At 44.5% G+C, this 17,206-nt stretch overlaps 1 protein-coding gene across 1 annotated transcript in view; it reads left to right on the top strand.

The window, feature by feature from the left end:
- The first annotated feature begins 10,578 nt into the window (after nt 1–10,578).
- LOC124803409 (facilitated trehalose transporter Tret1-like) overlaps nt 10,579–17,206 on the top strand; it is a 44,321-nt gene continuing 37,693 nt past the window's right edge. Inside the window, exon 1 of the mRNA XM_047264593.1 lies at nt 10,579–10,820. Within this exon, the coding sequence (XP_047120549.1) occupies nt 10,579–10,820 (242 nt within the window). The remainder of the gene's footprint in view (nt 10,821–17,206) is intronic.

Genomic DNA, 17,206 nt, shown 5'->3' on the forward strand with positions numbered 1-17,206 from the left:
GCTGAGTAACTCGGCGTAACGTTACAAAGCAATACGAAATGGAATGATCCGAATGATCGACTTCGGTTTATTGGAAGAATTTTGGGAAAGTGTGGTTCATCCGTAAAGGAGACAGCATATGGGATGCTGGCGTGACCTATTCTTGAGTACAGTTCTAGTGCTTGGGACACGCACCAGGTAAGATTAAAGGAAGGCATCGAAGCAGTTCAGAGGCGGCCAGATCATAGGTGAGTTCGAACAACAAGCAAGTGTTACTGAGACTTTTCGGGAACTCAAATTGGAATCCCTGAAGGGAACGCGACGTTCTTTTCGAAGAACACCACTGAGAAAATTCAGAGAACCGGGGTTTGGAGTTGAGTGCAGAACGATCCTAATGCTGCCAACATACATTTCGTGTAAGGACCACGAAGATAAGATACGAGAAAGTACGGCTCATACGAAGGCAGACAGACAGTCGTTTTTCCCTCGTTCTATGTGCGAGTGGAACAGGAAAGGAAACGAATAGTAGCGGTAGAGGGTACCATTCGCCAGGCACTGTAAAGTGGCTTGCGGAGTGTATGTGTAGGCGTAGAGGTAGAAGGGTACGAATAACAGTTGTCCTACTCACATTCCACCAAGGAAACGGAATAAAATGTAGGGAAAATGGCTATCACATTGTCGAGCTATTCTGGAGTCTCAGTTCTCGACGTTTAGCCAATCGGAGGTTAGGAAAGGCAACACTTCCTTGTGCGCCTTGTGCGGATGCTCTGTGAGCAGGCAAAGTGAGACGCGAAACGTCGTTCACGTGGTCACCCACGCTCTCTTTTCAGGACGACGACGTATTAAACAATGTTTTTTTTTTGGTCATCAGTCTACTGACTGGTTTGATGCGGCCCGCCACGAATTCCTTTCCTGTGCTAACCTCCTCATCTCGGAGTAGCACTTGCAACCTACGTCCTCAATTATTTGCTTGACGTATTCCAATCTCTATCTTCCTCTACAGTTTTTGCCCTCTACAGCTCCCTCTAGTACCATGGAAGTCATTCCCTCATGTCTTAGCAGATGTCCTATCATCCTGTCCCTTCTCCTTATCAGTGTTTTCCACATATTCCTTTCCTCTCCGATTCTGCGTAGAACCTCTTAATTCCTTACCTTATCAGTCCACCTAATTTTCAACATTCGTCTATAGCACCACATCTCAAATGCTTCGATTCTCTTCTGTTCCGGTTTTCCCACAGTCCATGTTTCACTACCATACAATGCTGTACTCCAGACGTACATCCTCAGAAATTTCTTCCTCAAATTAAGGCCGGTATTTGATATTAGTAGACTTCTCTTGGCCAGAAATGCCTTTTTTGCCATAGCGAGTCTGCTTTTGATGTCCTCTTTGCTCCGTCCGTCATTGATTATTTTACTGCCTAGGTAGCAGAATTCCTTAACTTCATTGACTTCGTGACCATCAATCCTGATGTTAAATTTCTCGCTGTTCTCATTTCTACTACTTCTCATTACCTTCGTCTTTCTCCGATTTACTCTCAGACCATACTGTGTACTCATTGACTGTTCATTCCGTTCAGCAGATCATTTAATTCTTCTTCACTTTCACTCAGGATAGCAATGTCATCAGCGGATCGTATCTTTGATATCCTTTCACCATGTATTTTAATTCCACTCCTGAACCTTTCTTTTATTTCCATCATTGCTTCCTCGATGTACAGATTGAAGAGTAGGGACGAAAGGCTACAGCCTTGTCTTACACCCTTCTTAATACGAGCACTTCGTCCTTGATCGTCCACTCTTATTATTCCCTCTTGGTTGTTGTACATATTGCATATGACCCGTCTCTCCCTATAGCTTACCCCTACTTTTTGAAGAATTTCGAACAGCTTGCACCATTTTATATTGTCGAACGCTTTTTCCAGGTCGACAAATCCTTTGAAAGTGTCTTGATTTTTCTTTAGCCTTGCTTCCATTATTAGCCGTAACGTCAGAATTGCCTCTCTCGTCCCTTTACTTTTCCTAAAGCCAAACTGATCGTCACCTAGCGCATTCTCATTTTCCATTCTTCTGTATATTAGTCTTGTAAGCAGCTTCGATGCATGAGCTGTTAAGCTGATTGTGCGATAATTCTCGCACTTGTCAGCTCTTGCCGTCTTCGGAATTGTGTGGATGATGCTTTTCCGAAAGTCAGATGGTATATCGCCAGACTCATGTATTCTACACACCAACATAGATAGTCGTTTTGTTGCCACTTCCCCCAACGATGTAGTACTTGAAATTAAGCAATCTTGCACCACACATTTTCTGGTTAGTCACAACTAGAATTTTTAGATGAGAGTTGCGCCATTTGACTATATAAAATGTTTGTTCTGTTGTACAATGACGATTTCGGCCTTTGCCCACTTTGAAGTACCACGCTGAAAAGATATAAACGTACAGAATCCATGAAAGGAACTAGTAGCAGATACTAGGTAACTTTATGCTAGTATCAAGTAAACCAAATAAATTTATAATTTTTTTTAATTGAAGAAAGTATTGAAATTATGTTACATGTTAAGCATGATCAGACATCCTTAAACGAAGACGTCGTAGAAATATGTTAAACTTTGGTATATGATGCAGATGTAGCGGTATATAAATGAAAACATGTTCACGAAGTGACTGGCAAAAATAGAACAAAAATGTCTGTCGTACACTGCATAACTGTGTCATAAAATGATCGCCAAAAACGTCTGAGGGCACCATTACCGAAGCCACACGGTCGAAATTACTAATTTAATGAACGCCAAAGACGTACATCGCATAGCAGGGTGTCATTTTATGTGACGTACTCTATGGCTGAATCTATGGAAGTAATGTAGAGAACAGCCGGCCAGGGTGGCCGAGCGGTTCTAGGCGCTACAGTCTGGAACCGCACGACCGCTACGGTCGCAGGTTCGAATCCTGCCTCGGGCACGGATGTGTGTGATGTCCTTAGGTTAGGTAGGTTTCAGTACGAGTAGTTCTAAGTTCTAGGGGACTGATGACCACAGCAGTTAAGTCCCATAGTGCTCAGAGCCATTTGAACCATTTTTGAATGTAGAGAACAGACCAAAGTTGCATAAATTTGAAGAAATGGTCCGATACCAAGATAATTATCAAATCTAGTAAGGATCTATTAGGCATCAGATTCTGTACTGAATACGAAATATAATCATACGTTAGTGCAACGTAAATCAGTTGTGAAAGCAACATTACGTAACCACATGTCGAATTGTATAGATCACAGATCAATCGTACTACACGGTCCAGTCACATTAATATGATCACATCTTTAAAGTCTGAATAACCACCTCTTGCAGCGCGAACTTGCAAGAAGAGCGCCAGTGAGGTTCTGGTACGTACCAACAGGGATGTGGGCCATGCCGACTCCCGTGCTTTGACTACACTCATGCTCATAAATTAAGGATAATTGCAGAATGTGGTGCCACACAACGTGGCACTACACAAAACTCGCGCAATTACATAGGCACATACGGAACACACACGACACAGATCTGTAAGTCCACGGTATTGGTGGTAAGGTGAGAAAACCTTCCCGAAACGCATGTGTCACAAAACGCCACTGTTTCCTGCGCGTGTACCCCGACACCAGTATTGGATATGATCACCATGCACACATGCACAGGCCGCACAACGGGTTTCCATACTCTTGAGCAGGTGGTCGAGCAGCTGCTGGGGTATAGCCTCCCATTCTTGCACCAGTGCCTGTCGGAGCTCCTGCAGTGTACTAGGAGTTTGAAGACGTGCAGCGATTCGTCGACCGAGAGCATCCCAGACGTGCTCGATGGGTTTTAGGTCTCGAGAACAGGCAGGCCACTTCATTCGCCTGATACCTTCTGTTTCAAGGTACTCGTCCACGATGGCAGCCCGGTGGGGCCATGCGTTATCGTCCATCACGAGGAAGGTGGGACCCACTGCACTTCTGAAAAGGCGGACATACTGGTGCAAAATGACGTGCCGATACACCTGACCTGTTACAGTTCCTCTGTCAAAGACATGCAAGGGTCTACGTGTACGAATCATAATCCCACTCCACACCATCAAACCACGAACTCCATACAGGTCTCTTACAAGGCCATTAAGGGGTTCGTATCTGGTTCCTGGTTTACGCCAGATGAAAACTCGGCGAGAATCACTGTTCAGACTATACCTGGACTCGTCCGTGAACATAACCTGGGACAACTGTTCAAAAATGGTTCAAATGGCTCTGAGCACTATGGGACTTAACATCTGAGGTCATCAGTCCCCTAGAACTTAGAACTACTTAAACCTAAGGACATCACACACATCCATGCCCGAGGCAGGATTCGAACCTGCGACCGTAGCGGTCGCGCGGTTCCAGACTGAAGCGCCTAGAACCGCTCGACCACACCGGCCGGCGACGACTGTTCCAATGACCATGTACTGTGTTCTTGACACCAGGCTTTATGGGCTCTCCTGTGACCAAAGGTCAGTGAAATGCACCTTGCAGGTATCCGGGCGAATAAACCATGTCAGTTCAGTCGTCTTTAGACTGTGTGTCTGGAGACAACTGTTCCAGTGGCTGCGGTAAGGTCCCGAGGAAGGCTATCTGCAGTACCCCGTGGCCGCCTGCGGGCACTGATGGTGAAATGTCGGTCTTCTTGTGGTGTTGCACACTGTAGAAGTCCCGTACTGTAGCGCCTGGACACTCATTCTGTCTGCTGGAATCGTTGCCATAATCTTCAGATCACACGGAGGGTCCGTGCTACGACCTGCTGTGTTTGACCAGCCTCTAGTCGCCTTAGTATTCTACCGCTCATAACGTCATCAATACGTGTTCTTTGAGCCATCTTAAACGCACAGTCACCATTAGCACGTCTGAAAACGTCTGCACACTTACTCGCTGCACCGTACTCTGAAATTCACCAACACACCTCTGCGTATGTGCACCGCTGCCAGCGCCACCGTGCGACGACCGCAGATCAAATGCACTGCATGGTCATACCCCAAGGTGATTTAAATCCGCAAACCACCCACCAGAGCGTTGTTTCACCATGTATCAGCATTATCCTTATTGCGCTAGGTTTCTCGGTTGAGGATAAATGGCGCGTACGGCAAGAAAAAAAGGAATAAAAGTGAGATAGTGTTAATACTTTCATCCTCCTTTACCTCCTCTGCATTACTGCAGATGACGTGTCACTGAGCACATTTGTACTGTGCATGCAGTACACGTGAGGTGCCTAGTTGTTTCCACTGCCCTGTGTGGAATGCATGAGTTCTTGTACACTTCACTAACGTGCTGTCTTCATGATGATGATGTCCCCAGCGCAGAAAACAGCACGTGGTGGATTCTTTTTCTTGAAGCTGAAATTAACTTCGCAAGGAACTGCTGCTACGAATAAACTATAACTCATTTGGGATGCCATTCGCGTTTTTATTGATATAGACACGAGAAACTATTCTTGATCACAACGTATTGAACATATCTTTCCACAGTCATTATATTTGGCTAGAATAACATGAAATACACCCTGCCACAGACAACATGTCTGTCTACTGGAACGGTCAGAACTGGAGATCCGGACTGCCCGAGACATTTCGGGCGCCAAGCCAGCAAGTGCATCGGCAGTAATATCCTCAGTCTTTTGTTTCAGTAATACTTTGATTTTAATACTTTTGAAATGACTGATTGATAGCTGGCTGTTGAGAGTTGTTTATTTGAAAAAAAAATGAAGTAATTTGGATGACAGGTTTAATTAATAATAGCAACTAACGTTTAACGTTTTGTCGCCCTACCGCCAAACACAGCAGCCAATCACAGAGCAGCAGCATCACGCAGGCGGTCTTTCTCACGGGAATGGTACCGAATCTAACATCTGTCACCAGTACCTCACCCCACATTGCGTCATCTCTATGCTTCTTGGATCTCCACTGCCCTGGGAATAGCTTCCTGGAGCCTAATATCATGGCTGAAATATTACACGCGTACAGCCCGATCAAGGAGGTCCCATATATTCTCGATTGGGTTTCAATCCCGGGAGTCTGGTGAACAGGAAAATACGGTAAGCAAATCACGTACACTGCCAGTTGTTTGGCACGTTGTATTGTTCAGATGGAAGGTGTCATGGTGCCGAGGAGAAACAAAACTGCATGTAGGGGTAGACATGGTCAAGAAGGATAGATGAATAATCTTTTTGATGCGCTGTTTCTCCCAAAGGACGAGGTTACTGAGTGAGTGCTACGGAGATATTCATCAGACTATAATGCTCCCTCCTCCGGCCTGGGCCCTTCCGACTATTGTTCCAGGGCCGTACACGCACGCCGATCGGTCCGATGGAGCACAAAGCGTGATTCATCTCTGTCGCAGCTAACCGGAAGTCCAGTCGCAGTACTGGCGTGCAAATTCCAGCCTTCATCGCCGACGAGCAGCAGTCATCAAGTGTGCTTGCACCAGGCACCTGCTGCGGAGGCCGATACGCAGCGACGTTCGCAGAGCTATCGTTGAGGATATATTACTGGTAGCCCCTTGGTTCATCTGGCCAGTCAGTTGCAAGTGTATTCGCCCGTAGCCATCTCCGCAATCGTCGTTCGCCCCTGTCATCTATGGCCAGTGATGCGCTACAGTTGCCTCAGCCCCAGTTTTGTATAGCCCCCATTTTTCCATGTACAGCGATGACGACGTTGACGATACACACGTCGACGAGCCACAGTGCTTCAATTCTGTTGCAGATATAGCTCACAGCGGAATGATTCCGCTGGTCTGCGTTGGCCGCTTTTATACTGAGCGCATGACCTTGTTTACATAAGAGCGCTGATAACGGACTTAGCCGGTGAAATTAACTCATCGCATGCCAGTCTACAAACACATAATAACTCTGGAGAATAAACTTGGCACAAATGGAACTGCACGAAGTGTCATATTGAATGGACCGATTTTTTTCCGTGGATTTCGAGTTAATTTCAGTCTTGACGTAGCCACAGGGTGTACTGGAAGTGAATGGTTTACTCTCCCTATTGTCCGATGTGAGAATGCCTCTCTACCTGGATTGGAATCATTTGCTGACCGAGACGTCATCGCTTACAAGACCTGGCATTGTGGGATAGATGCTAAGAACCAATCTAGACCTAGTTATGAATATAGTAATATGTCATCGCTTACAAGACCTGACATTGAGGAATAGATGCCAAGACCCAATTTAGATCTAGCTATGTATATAGTAATATGCCTTTTACATTGTATACCCGCTCCTGTCGTAAAGTTAGTAATGATGAAAAAATACATGTCTGGATGAAAGGACTTGGTGTACTTGCAGAGAATTTAACTGTAATTGGTGATGTAACCCTGGACCGCAAATAGTTTCCAAATATAGCCATTTCGGGAATTCTTCCACCCTTGGCCCGAAAGCCAATGATCATTTTTTTTCAGCGTCAGATAAACCACTCCGTTTCCGCATTACGACAATAAAACGACTGCACGGTTTCCGCATCCCCCCCCCCCCAAAATCACGCTTTACATACCCTCTATTAATAGCGATTCCACTTGCACGTTGACATCGAACATAGGTGGCGGTCACATTAATGACTGGCTCGTCTGTGAAACAACCTACGAATGTTTGCCATTACGCATTGTATACTATAAAGTAAAAGTGTACTGTAAAGCAGTTGTGTACATAATTAAAATGGGAAAAAATTAGATGTGGAAACAAAAGGGGGGGGGAGAAGGGCGAGGGAGATAACGGTGGAAAGAAACCAGTGATTGGAGGGGTAGGGGTGGAGGAGGCGGTGCGAGGGAGAGTAATAAGAGGAAAGTGAAACTATAAGGGAGGGATTTGATGGGCAGGGTAAGGAAAGCGGAAAAGGAAAGGATTAGAATGATTCGACATTCGCCTCTGCTCCACTTACGCTCTTTTCTCTTCGTGTCACGCTCCTGCAACACCAACATGTGGCATTTCATGTCGCGGTGGGCAGTGGGGATAGTGTACTGGCTCACCAGTGTGTGTACCACAGGCGAGGAGAAGCGTTAAACATTCCAACGAGGGACAATTTTGATCTCGAACGCTCGGAATAACACTCGATCAGAAACAAAAATAGTGGTGTGTGTCACTTCCATGTAAAAAGTTAGCATTGGGCCACAAGTGACATTTAAAAAGTAACATGATATCAATATCATAGGAGGGAATTACAAGTAATTCAGTGACGTCAATGTATCATCACATTTCCAATCAACAGTGCAAGAAACCCTTTGCTTAAAGTAATTATAATAGCGTAAAACACACTTGTCGCACACGTCTGATAGTGCTTATATTCTTCCTTATAGAGCTACAGATTTCGATGAAGTGGTTAAAACAAAGAGGAAGAGAACAGTGTGCACACGTCACTATAGCCACGTTATTAAATTTAGAGTCGCTTTCGCACTCTAGCAGTCCAATATCAAAAGCCACACTAATTAAATTTTCAAATGATGAGATGGGTATATCAGTGTCATAACATGCCTTTTACCAATCATACTGCAACATAGACGTATACTTTGCTGCAGAAAATTAATTGTAAATCGCAGAATGAAGTCTGATGATTAAATGACGACCATGTAGAAATCAGCAATCCTTCATTGAGCTTATATTGCCGAAAGAAGTAGACATCAAGGGATTGGAAATATTTTGTTGTAATCGGTGGCAATATCTTCAGCATAACTTCTTAGTGTCGAAAACTTGCATCTGCAAGTGTACGATCTGTATTACCTGACCAGGAATCACACAGCAATAGGCTCTTTTCACTTGTTACATGTTCGCCATGGACTGGAGTTAGAAAAAGTTTGAAGTTCTTTAGTCATTTTTCTACTTTTGCTGGCGTGCACATGTATGTTTCGTGGACAGCTGTTTCGAGTTTCTTTGAAATATTTCGGCCAAAAGTGCCCTGTGCCATTTGAAAACAGATGTATAACTTATTTGCTAGTCTGCCTGTCAGTGATAAAGCCACATCGGTTGTCTACACGTGTCACTGATAAAGTCCCATCGGTTGTGTACCTGTATCACTGATAAAACTACATCGGTTGTGTAGCTGTGGGTAGAGCTACGTACAGACTGCAAAACCCTAGCTGTAGTTTTCTCTCCTCTGTGAGACAGTGTTTATGAGGAAGACATTTCACATTGGAAATTATTCTGGTCACTCTTCCAAACATTTTCTTTCCACACCCTGCTCTCTGATAAAGGTGTTCACTTCTTTTATAAACTTTTGTGCCTTCTGACGTTATTGTCGCCTTCTTACTTGTGACGAATGTAGCAATATGCCTGGATGTAATGCCACATTTACTCTTAACATTGTCGATAAGAGAAATCGAAGCTTTGAAATTGTCCAGTCCAACAATTTTAGAAGCTTTCTAGTGCCCACATTTGCATATGCCAACAGTGAACTTAGATCTAGATGACCTTGGTCTATCAAATTGTACCGCGCTAGTTTGGTCCCATAGGAACTTACCACCACCACCACCACCACCACCACCACCACTGTGTGTGTGTGTGTGTGTGTGTGTGTGTGTGTGTGTGTGTCTGTGTGTGTGTGTGTGTTTGTTTGTTTTAAGTTAGATTATGTAGTGTGTAAGCCTAGGACCGATGACCTCAACAGTTTGGTCCCATAGGAACTTACCACCACCACCACCACCACCACACCACCACCACCACCACCACCACCACCACCACCACCACCACCACCACCTATCAAATTGCATTATTACATGGTCTTTCATAGTTTGTAATTGCGACCGTCTGTTATCTTTGAAACGAGCTCCTGTTCGCCTTTTGCTACATACGTAATTTTGAATTAATCTACAATTTAATTTACTTTTAATGCACCTACAGCGCTTCATTAGTTTGCTCTAGGAACTAAAGCCAATATTGTAATGATCTTCATAAGTGTTTTCTAGTACGCTGTCATCAGTATCTTCTAATACACTGGGCCTCGACTGTTTGGCAGGAGAGAGTTCGTACTCGGTTTGACTGGATTGTTTCAGTTGCTCTATGGATGAACGTCGTGTATTGCTTGAACAGCCACCTTCAGGTTCAGGTTCTTCTTGTCCTTCAAATTCAGTTTATCGATCCACCTTAACGTCACGTATTTCTGTGTCATCCCATTTCTGAGTTGTTATGTAGTATAATATATCCGCGAACTCCTTATCTTCGACCCTGATTTCATTTTCATATTCAGCACGCCGCAACTTTGCCCCCAATATTTGGACCACATTCATCGGACTAAATCTCTTGATATCATTACACACAGTTTACATAGTAACTCGTATCCGAACACTCCAAGAGACAGCTATACCATTCACGCAACTCGAGAAATTGTTAGGGCAGCTATAACATGCCATCATCTGATGGAGCTAGCAGACAAGTGCGGAGTTTTGCATGGAAATAACACAGACCACTGTGTTTTACATGGTCGAGCGTTAGTCTAAGAATGGTTCCTCGCGTTCTAGGTCAAAGACGTCCCTTATTAGTGTTAAACAGTTAGTAAGTGGTGCAGCCACTCTCGACACACTGTTGCGCATGCGCAGTGAACTTGAACATGTTCGCCCTGGGCTCGTCCATGGGGTGGCCGGCGATGGCGCTGCCGCAGCTGCTGTCTGCGGAGGGCGACCTCAGAGACCGGCCGTTGGCGGTAGACGAGGCATCCTGGCTGGCGTCGCTCATAATCGTGGCCACGCTCGTGTTCGTTCCCGTGTTCTCGGCGGTCAGTGCACACATCGGCCGCAAAATGCTCGGATATGTCGCGATAACTCCGCTGTTGGCCAGCTGGATCATCAAGGTATTCTCGACTTCCGTTGAGGCCCTCTTTGTAGCAAGGTAAGAGTGAAAATCTTTAGACAGCATGGTCACTGTATTATGAAATCCTAATTTTTAAGGTTTTCTGGGTTCCATTCCACTAAACTGGTAAAAACACCTGTCTGTATGTCTACTAAGGCCCTTGTTTCGCAGGAATGGCTAGAGGTTTCAAGATGAAATTTCTATCAAATAATGAAGTCTACTGTCCCTTGGCGTTGTATGAAATTTAAGTTTCTAAGTCATCAAAATCTATAAGGTACATAGAATCATGAAATTATCTCAAATATTTTGGTACTCACAAATTAGCTCATCAAAACCTATAGGGTACTTCCAGTAGACTTAGAATTATGAAATTTGTCAAGAAGCAAAGTTTCACGGGAAAAGTTAATTAAAAAACCCGAAAATTGTTAAGTTGTAAGTATATCACAATTTTTTTCATTTGTTGTCAGTCTTTCTGTCTATCTGTTAAGACTCCTCCCCCCCCCCCCCCCCCCGCTTCTCCTCCTCCTCTTTCTTCAGAAACGGGTTGAGATATTAACTCTAAATTTGTGTCAGACACTATCTACTCATTGCAATCAAAAGACACAGCCATTTATGTCGTATGTTTCTATACTCGTAAACTCATTCAACAATATCTGTAACAGGATAATTATAACTCAGGTCATGGCAGTTAGACATTGAAGAAATTCTGACGGTACAATTGTACATCGGGGACATCCTGCGTCGTCCTGTGTTATTGCTCATTCATCAGTATTGTGGCGCCATTTTTCGAAAGAAACATGCTCCTCCACACATGCATGTATCTCCATGAACTGCTTGTGTGATGTTCAGACGTTCCCCGGGCCAGCAAGGTCCCCGGAAGTGTGTCCAATGAAACATGTGTGGGATCAGTTCGAATGTCAACTCCATCCCAGTCCCAGTATCAGGGCATCAAGGACGAGTTACAACAGCTGCACTCCAAAGAGGATACAACGGCTTTATGACACCCTTCCGAATCGAATCAGTGTGTGCATCCAGGCCACTGGTTATTGACCTCATACTGGCAAGTTCTTTGTACTTCGACTTCATTTTGAAATCATTGACACAGTATCACATACTTTCTCAACCTGTGAAGTTCGATTTGCTTTCCTCCTCTCCTTCTGGGTGCTCTATTTCTTTTTGTCAGACACTTTTCACTCTAAAAAGGACGCACCACAATGGAATTATCCGAATGAGACGGAAATCGGTTGATGCGAGTTACATGTACATACAAAGAGATGACCACAGTTTCAGAAAAATGGACGGTTTATTCAAGAGAAAGAGCTTCACTAATTGAGCAAGTGAATAACGCGTTGGTCCACGTCTGGCCCTTATTCAAGCAAGTTCGGCATTGACTGGTAGAATTATTGGATGTCCTTCTGAGGGAAATCGTGCCAAATTCTGTGCAACTATTGCTTTAGATGGCCAAAATCCCAATGTGGCTGGAGGACCCTGACACTTCTTTGGCCTGGAATCTCTTCGACTGAAGTAAAAATGTCTTCAGCCCCCATGATCAGCGAATACAGGTCTGGAAACGCCACTGACAGAAGTAGAATGATAAGTTAACTGTAGCCAGCAATATGGCCTGGCAACCAGTAGTGATGGTCTGGGACACCATAGCTTTTCGTAACAGGTCCTCAAACCGTCTTGTGATTCTGACGATCTAAAACACCAACAGGACAGAATTTGGCTAGAAATCCCTCAGGAGAACTTCCAACAACTCTATCAATCAATGCCAAGAGAATAACTGCTTGCATAAGGGCCAGAGATGGACCAAAGCGTTATTGATTTCCCCTGTTTGTGACGCTCTCTCTCTCTCTCTCTCTCTCTCTCTCTCTCTCTCTCTCTCTCTTTTGAATATGTCATGCAATACTTCTCAAGTTGTAATCATTTCTTTCTCTGTACATGTTCTCACATCTAGCGATTTCCTTTTTCACAATATGCATGGTTACATACAGGGTGTCCGTAATTAAACTTCCTGTTTCAAAACGCTGTAGAAATAACATCAGATTTGAACAGCATGTATTGACGCATGGGACAACGTCATGGAACAAAAAAAAAGTTTAAAGTTAAGAAAATTTGACCAATAGCGTCAGGATATGCACACCACCAGAGGCGTGGCACACAGCTGTTCTCAGTTTGAGTTCGAGACGCTCAGCGTGACTGTTTGCATGAAGGATTGCGTACCGCTGGTAAAGCTCTTGTACAAGAACGGTGACTGTTTGCCAGTAGCCCAGTAGAAGTACCGGACACCCAACGGTATGAAAAAAGGCTTTGGCCAGATATCTGCTAAGGGTCTGGACAAAATGATTACAAAATTCGGAAAGACAGGTTCTTTTGAGGTTAAATGTGACTGGGAGAGACAAGCAATTGCTGAGGCATCCGTCGAAGATATGGCCACAGCATTGCAGGAGTGGTCGAGTGGTGGTGTTCAAACACGCAATGCAAGAGGAATTGATCGGACGTTGGACATGCCTGCAAGCACGGTGCATAAAATCCCACGAAGCATCCTGCATTGCTATCCATTCAAAACCACCCATCTTCAAGAGTTGCTTCTTTTTAGCCTGCCAGGAAGACAAACATTCCCTGGAACATTTTGTGGACAGACGAAGCCCATTTCCATCTCCAAGGCCGTGTCAATACGCAGAATTGCGGAATAAGGGCAATGGGAAACCCCTCACGCACATCAGCCGGTACCATTCCATTCCGCAGTAATGACTGTATGGAGCGGCTTGATGGCATCGTTTATCGGGGTGCTGTATTTTTTTGAGGGATGCGTCGTGCGGCTCCTTCCGTCACTGGTAAACCCTATGAGAGTCTTTGGCGCACCAACGTCATTGCAACCCTTCAAAATGGTTCAAATGGCTCTGAGCACTATGGGACTCAACTTCTCAGGTCATCAGTGCCCTAGAACTTAGAACTACTTAAACCTAACTAACCTAAGGACAGCACACACATCCATGCCCGAAGTAGGGTTCGAACCTGCGACGGTAGCGGTCGCGCGGTTCCAGACTGTAGCGCCTAGAACTGCTGCAACACTTCAACAGGGTGAATTTGTGGGTATGAGCATTTTTATACAAGACGATGCTCCTCCCCGCATTCCACAGTAAAGCGCTGCTGCAGAGGCATTTCGGTAATGCTAGAATTATCAGCCGTCATTTCCCTGCAGCCTGGCCGTCCAGATCACTCGATCCTAGTCCGCCTGACTTCAGCCTTTATCTGAAAGATGATGTACTCAGAGCTCCAGATACTAACGTAGCTGAACTGAAGGCATACATTACGTGATGCATTCTGCACTTGATCCCGGAGACACTCCGATCTGTACAGAACACACTGCTTCTCGATATCTGCGTCTACCAGAAAACGGCGGACAGGTTATTCAACATGTCTTGCGCCCGTCTCACGGCGTTTAGAAACCAATGTTATTTTACTTTTTATGCAGTTTTTGGCCTCAGGACAATTAAAAGCTTATTTCCCCCGCCGATGTGATGCGATGTTGTCGTGGTGGATGGGCTCACCTAACAGGCCCATAATTGTTGACTAACGATCTTGTGCAGTCATTCACATTGAACAGTACACATGGTGTAAATGAAACTCAGACCACTGATGCCGTTTGTCTATCATCGTAGCCGACGACCCCATTTACGTCAAGACTATGACAGCACCATCTATCGGTAAAATTTTCGTTAAGTGTTATTTTTGTCATGACGTTTCCCACTGCGTCAATAATATGCTGTTCAAATTTGACATCATTCTGAACAGTGGCTCTCTTTCTACAGCGTTTTGAAGCTGGTACTTTGTACAACAACGGCCTTGCCGCAGTGTAACACCGGTTTCCGAAAGATCACGGAAGTTAAACGCTGTCGGGCTTGGCTAAAACTTGGATCGGTGACCATCCGGCTCTGCCGAGCGCTTTTATCAAGGGGGTGCATACATCCCTTGTGAGACCAACTGAGTAGCTACTCGACTGGGAAGTAACGGCTTCGGCCACGAAAGCTGCCTGCGGCCGGGAGAACGGTGTACTGACCCTCCGTATCAGCATCTAGTGACGCCTATCGGTAAAGGATGATATGGCGGCCGGTCGGTCCCACTGGGCCTTTCGAAACTTGCTCGGACGGGGTAAATTGTTTGACCGCTAGTTTTCAAGGCGTCCACAGCCGAGAGACTATGCCCTTAGTTTTATAAGCACGAGGTCTCTAAATCGAATTTCGCTGCTGGTACTTCTTTCTTCATTCCCACATAATTCTGCCAATGTGCGATATAAAGTAATCCGTCCAACAAGTCCTCCAACTCGCGCAGCCTTGCGACATTCATTTTTATAGTTAGGTGGAGAACCATACAAAACGACTAAAGTATTCCGCTTTCAGTATCGAACAGACTAGAGAGAGCTTGTCGAGAGGATTGCATAAAAGTTCGATCGGACACCATTGTCTGAACCAATATTGGGTGATATCCTTCGATATGCGAGGTATGCCGAGAAATTGTGTGATGACCGAGGACTGTTTATGAATGTAAAAATGGTTCAAATGGCTCTGTGCACTATGGGACTTAACATCTGTAGTCATCAGTCCCTTAGAACTTAGAACTACTTAAACCTAACTAACCTAAGGACATCACACACATCCATGCCAGAGGCAGGATTCGAACTTGCGACCGTAGCAGTCGCGCGGTTCCGTACTGAGCGCCTAGAACCGCTCGGCCACCGCTGCCGGCTATGAACGTAAACGAAATCTGTTTTACAATAGGCACACTGGAAACACGATGCACCAGAAAAAAATTCGCCGTTCATTACATGTGGGGTATATCACAATGGTTACTGTTTTCCATGTTTTTACGATCAGTAACATCCTTAATCATGCAGTCCTCTGTAGGTTACAAATTCTAATTTTCACAACTGTAGGGACATTAACATGAGTAAAATGGCTATTCAAAGTTGTCCTGTTTCCTACTTTTTATTTCTTATTTCCTTACTAAACAATTGTTTGTCCTTTTTCCCGAATAAAGATTATGAAAATACTAAACGAGCACGTTCAACCTACCTCTTCAGTTATTTGATGGATCTATTCCATCCTCTGTCTTCCTCAACAGTTTTTACCCTCTACAGCTTTGTGTACCATGGAAGTTATTCCCAGATATCGTAACACATATGCCATCATCCGGTCCTCTCTTCTTGACAGTATTTTTCCATACATTCCTTTCCTCGCCGATTCTGTGGACCGCCTCCTCAGTGCCTTATAAGTCCACCTAATTTTCAGCACTCTTCTGTAGCACTATCTCAAATGCTTCGATTCTCTTCTGTTCCGGTTCTCTAAAGTACATGTTTCATTTCCATACAACGCTGTGCTCCAAACACAGAATTTCGAAAATTTCTCCCCTAGACTAAGCCCTGTCTATGATACTAGCAGACTTCTCTTGGCCAAGAATGCCGTTTTTGCCTGTGCTAATTTTCTTCTAATGTCCTCCTTTCTCCGTCCATTACGGGTTATTTTTCTGCCTATATTGCAGAATTCCTTAATTTCGCATGCTTCACTGATTCTGATATTATGCTTCTCGCTGTTCTTATTTATGCTGCTTCTCATTACTTTCGCCTTTCTTCGATTTATTCTCAATCCGTATTCCGTACTCTGTTCACTCAGCTCAACTGGTAATTCTTCTTGACTTTCAGTAAGGATAGTAATGTCATCAGCGAACCTTATCGCTGATATCCTTTCACCCTGAAATTTAATTTCACACCCGAACCTTTCTTTTATCTCCGTCATTATTTCCTCGATGTATAGATTGAACAGTAGGGGCAAAAGACTACATCCCTGTCATACACCTTTTTTTAATCAGTGCACTTCCTTCTTGTTCCCTCTTTGTTCCGACAGATATTATCTATTACCTGCTATACAAAGTATATGAGCATATCTAAAATTTGAAATTCGATTTTCTCGAAATTGGTTGAGAGTTGTTTCTTCATGTTCACATATGTTGAAGTCCTAGACGTATCTCGCATCAGTTGTCAGTATGAATCAAACAAGTGGTTGCAAGTTAGTACGCTCCCTCTGCAAGCTACACACAAGCTAATTCTTAACCTAGTGCACTCATTCAATATTTCTCGTGACAGCCACTGAGCAAAGCGGGCAACCTCGATAACGTAAGCACGTTGTTCCGTACAACCAACACAAGGGAACTACTTAGAATACACCGCGCGCCACAATTGAAGCATCGCTTGTTCGAAAGCTCATAATTGTCCCCACTGCGACATATGAATTTGAAGTTGGCCTAGAACGTTCGTCTGCAATAGTGCCAAAGCGTGGAGCTTTGCGACATCACCCTCGGGCTTGGTGATATTTCAAACAGTAAAGTGTCAATACATGCTAAAAAAGGCCAGAAGTTCATGTGCTGTC

The sequence above is a fragment of the Schistocerca piceifrons genome, chromosome 6 (assembly GCF_021461385.2).
Source record: "Schistocerca piceifrons isolate TAMUIC-IGC-003096 chromosome 6, iqSchPice1.1, whole genome shotgun sequence".
Taxonomy (NCBI): domain Eukaryota; kingdom Metazoa; phylum Arthropoda; class Insecta; order Orthoptera; family Acrididae; genus Schistocerca; species Schistocerca piceifrons.